The 3,781-nt window shown below is 40.2% G+C and overlaps 1 protein-coding gene across 1 annotated transcript; it reads left to right on the forward strand.

The window, feature by feature from the left end:
- The first annotated feature begins 219 nt into the window (after positions 1 to 219).
- On the forward strand, positions 220 to 2,926 carry LOC131244335 (protein EPIDERMAL PATTERNING FACTOR 2-like). The gene is made up of 3 exons (XM_058243962.1): positions 220 to 540; positions 623 to 687; positions 2,477 to 2,926. The coding sequence occupies exons 1-3, from the start codon at positions 312 to 314 to the stop codon at positions 2,669 to 2,671; spliced, it is 489 nt and encodes a 162-aa protein (XP_058099945.1). The 5' UTR covers positions 220 to 311; the 3' UTR covers positions 2,672 to 2,926.
- Positions 2,927 to 3,781: the final 855 nt, after the last annotated feature.

The raw sequence follows: 3,781 nt of genomic DNA on the forward strand, positions 1-3,781 counted from the left end.
ACATAGAAAGTTACCTCATCCACGCATAGACAACTTCATTCAACTCCAAAGCTCTTGCCCTCACGCTTATGACAGGCCTTTTAATCCCCATCTGATCAATCTGGCCCCACAAGTAAAGGTTCTTGCACGTGAATTCCCTCATACCAGCCCCACCCATGAATTTTTCTCTCCCTCCCTCCTTACTTTGCGGGGATCACAAAGCAAGTCATGTGAACACCTCTAGCACTCGACGTGGATCATGTGATGTGTACCAAAGATCTCAGCCCTTCATTTATATCACCCACTTTCAAATCTCAACATATATAATAACCATGCCCCTACCGTATCCCATACACGTCCTTAAGATAGTGCATGCTATCATATTCCATTTCTACGTCTGTTTATTTCCTTCTTTATTCTTTTGTTGTTTTGGAATTCTAGAACTTGGGTTGGTGCTGAAAATGAACAAGTTCGTCTGTTTAACGGTCCACATGAACCTTTTTGTGGCTGCCATTTTCCTATCATTTCTCATTGCATGTGAGAGTCTTCGATCACCCCCAGGTGGGTTAATTTCCCAATTTTCTTTAATATCTATTTTTCCTATTTTCATTTGATTATATCACTTTTTAAAAATATTTTGCAGATATTAATATGGGCTTGAAAGATAGGGTCAGCTTGCATGTGCAAAAGAACCATGTAATCCATAAGGTTTGTTTTTGGTTTTTTGTTTTTTTCGTTTTTCCATCTCTCATGGGAGATTTTGGCTAGATTTTTTGTTTATTTGTTTATTTATTTTTGTGTAAATAGGTGCGTTGCTTACGATCAAACCGATGATCTAATGGGTCCATCATTAAAAGGAAAAAAAAAATACATATTTCATACTCTATCAAAAAACGGTGAAGTGTAACAATTCACATTCGCAGGTTGATTAATCCAGACAGTCCAAATTGCGGGGCCTAACTACGGGTGAGGCTCAACAAAAAAAAAAATATCACGCTGATTGGATGGGCCTCAATTTATAATTGATGTACAACATATGGACGGTTGAAAGAAGTTAAATGGCAACTGTCGAAAATTTATAAAGAAAAATGAAATGGTTGAGAATGAATGAGTTATAGGATCTGCTGATTCCAATTGGGGCCCTCGTTTTGGACAGTCGAGATTAACGGACATGCATTTAAAACATACATTCGATGTGCGTGAGTATCATATATCATAGTTTAATAGAGTATGATACTCTTCTAGTTCATGAATGCATACATGTTCCATTCCCATGAATACATTTATTCCCCCCATGAACAACGATATCAAAGCCCTTTCGTTTTTTGTGCATAGGTATCATTTTCTGTTTCTTGGACTCGAATAATCTACCAAAAGGAAAGTGGGGGTTTATTATTCCTCCGAACACTCAATCCACGTGACTCTGCCTGTGGGGCCCACCGCTACGTTCGTTTTCCACCCACCCACTATATCCATTGATATCAACGTCTTATTTTAGGTTAGGGTCCGAAAAGAGGCCGTTCCAATTTCCAAAAACTCAAGTGGGCCCCACCAAAGAAAACTGTGCGGATGGATGGGGCGCGGCTTATATGGATGAAGGGATTCAACCCTGATTGTGGTTCTCACTTCGACGGACGTACGTTCCTTACAATCACGCCATCCATCCGTTTTTACAGATCATTTTAGAGCATGATGCGAAAAATAAGAAGATCTAAATCTTAGGTGGACCATACCACACGAAACAGTCGTGATTCAATATCCACCGTTAAAAACTACTTTGGAGCCACCGAAATGTTTATTTGCCATCCAACCTGTTGATAGGATCACAAAGACCTAGACGAAGGGACCATACCAATATCATCTTGATTCAAAACTATTATGACCGACAAGAAATTTTAATGGTTAATCGCCACTTTTTCCTGTTGTGTGGTCCAGCTGAGATTTGGATCTACTTCATTTTCTAAATCAATTCATAAAATGTGGTGTAAAAACGGATTGACGGAATAGATTTAAGTAAAATACATCAAGCTGGTCTGCACAATCATAGATCCACCCCCTTCGGTGGATAAGCCGCGCACGGATGGAAAGGACCCGACTTAGCGCGACCCGGGAACCAGCGATGTTGGTGGGACCCTGACCATGGGTCCACTTCGATTTATGAATTGTATATCCACGCAGTCCATCCGTTTTTCCAACTTATTTAATGATATGGTCCCAAAAATGAAGCATATACAATTCTCAGGTGGACCACACTAAAGGAAACGGATGTTATTGAATGCCCACCATTTAAAACCCCGGTACAGATGCATTTCACGTTTCATTTTTACACCGTACGTTTTAGATAAGAGCCCGAGTTCTTTATTAACGAGCAGTAGAAAACTTCCTGTTGCACCCTAAGTTCATGCATGTGAGGCTCATTTTGAGTAATCCAAACCATTGATTTGATGGCCCATCACAGATGTACCGTTGAATTTATTATGTATCTTTATGCGTGCAGGAACGAGTACAAGAAGAGCCTAAAACGGAAATCTACCCTACTGGTTCAAGCTTACCAGATTGCTCCCATGCATGTGGGCCATGCTTCCCATGCAAGCGGGTGATGGTCAGCTTCCAGTGCTCCATCGCTGAGTCCTGCCCCATCGTCTACCGTTGCATGTGTAAGGGGAGATATTTCCACGTTCCTTCCAATTGATGCTTTCGATCACACCCGTTTGTTGAAGCGCGCCGCCCATTTTCAAGTTTCCTCTGAAGATCAAGGGCTGTGATTTCTGATCCGAGATCACCTATTTCTGGGTGTCTCTCACATACATGTTGTTGCTACATTTCCTGTTTTGTCTTGTATTTGTACGGTCGAAATTTCAGAAAAAAGGAATAAAGAAAAGAAAAGAAAAGATTAGTAGGTTGAGGCATTATGTAAATAGTAGTAAAGGTTAGATTGAATCTGACTTTGAATATGCGGGATTCCCGTTTTGAGTGTGTTTGTTTGTAACAATGTCCTCTGATTTTTGATTTTTAGTAGATTAGAATAAGTATCTCCTCCAAAGATCAAGCCAAATAAAAAATCAGGTATCTCAATCACCAATCTGAGCTTTCCATTAGGCTCTGAACACAACTCATGGCCCACCAGGTGAAAATCATGCCGATCGCAGGATTCTAACAATCCAAACAATGGCCTAAGGAAAAGACGGTTGAGATCATTTGAGAGAAAATAGGCATGACGAGATTTGAGCGATCTATTTGTTCCGGCCCATCATGGATTACGAATAGTTCTGAAGAATTAGCCGTCCCATCAATGGACCATGGGATGAAAAAAGGATTGGTTATAAAAAAACGAGGATAAAATGTGGATGGATCGGATCATGGTTTGGGTGATTTTTCAGTTGCAGCACACATTAAAAGAAAAATAAAATAAAATAAAAAACTTCATCCTTTTAAGTGGGCCACGACAATGCATAAAATCTTGACCGTTGGTCAATTTTCATGGTGAAACGGTAAAATGTGCGGAAGCCTGATAAGCGGACCAGCAAATTTTCGCGCATGGGAACGGATTGCGTACTGAGTAAACTTATGTATTTTATCCACTCCGTCCATCCATTGTAGTAGATAATTTTAGGCCTTTGGTCCAAAAATGAAGCACATCCAAAGTTAAAGTGGACCACATCACAGGAAACAGAAGTTTTCCCTTCGTCTGTGTCTTTCTTATCTTATGAACAGGTTGGATGACAAATAAACATCAGTGAGCCCTATGAAGGTTTCAACGGTAGAAATCATTATTCCCACTCTTTCCTGTGATATGGTCCAC

Source organism: Magnolia sinica, chromosome 4, assembly GCF_029962835.1.
Source record: "Magnolia sinica isolate HGM2019 chromosome 4, MsV1, whole genome shotgun sequence".
NCBI lineage: Eukaryota > Viridiplantae > Streptophyta > Magnoliopsida > Magnoliales > Magnoliaceae > Magnolia > Magnolia sinica.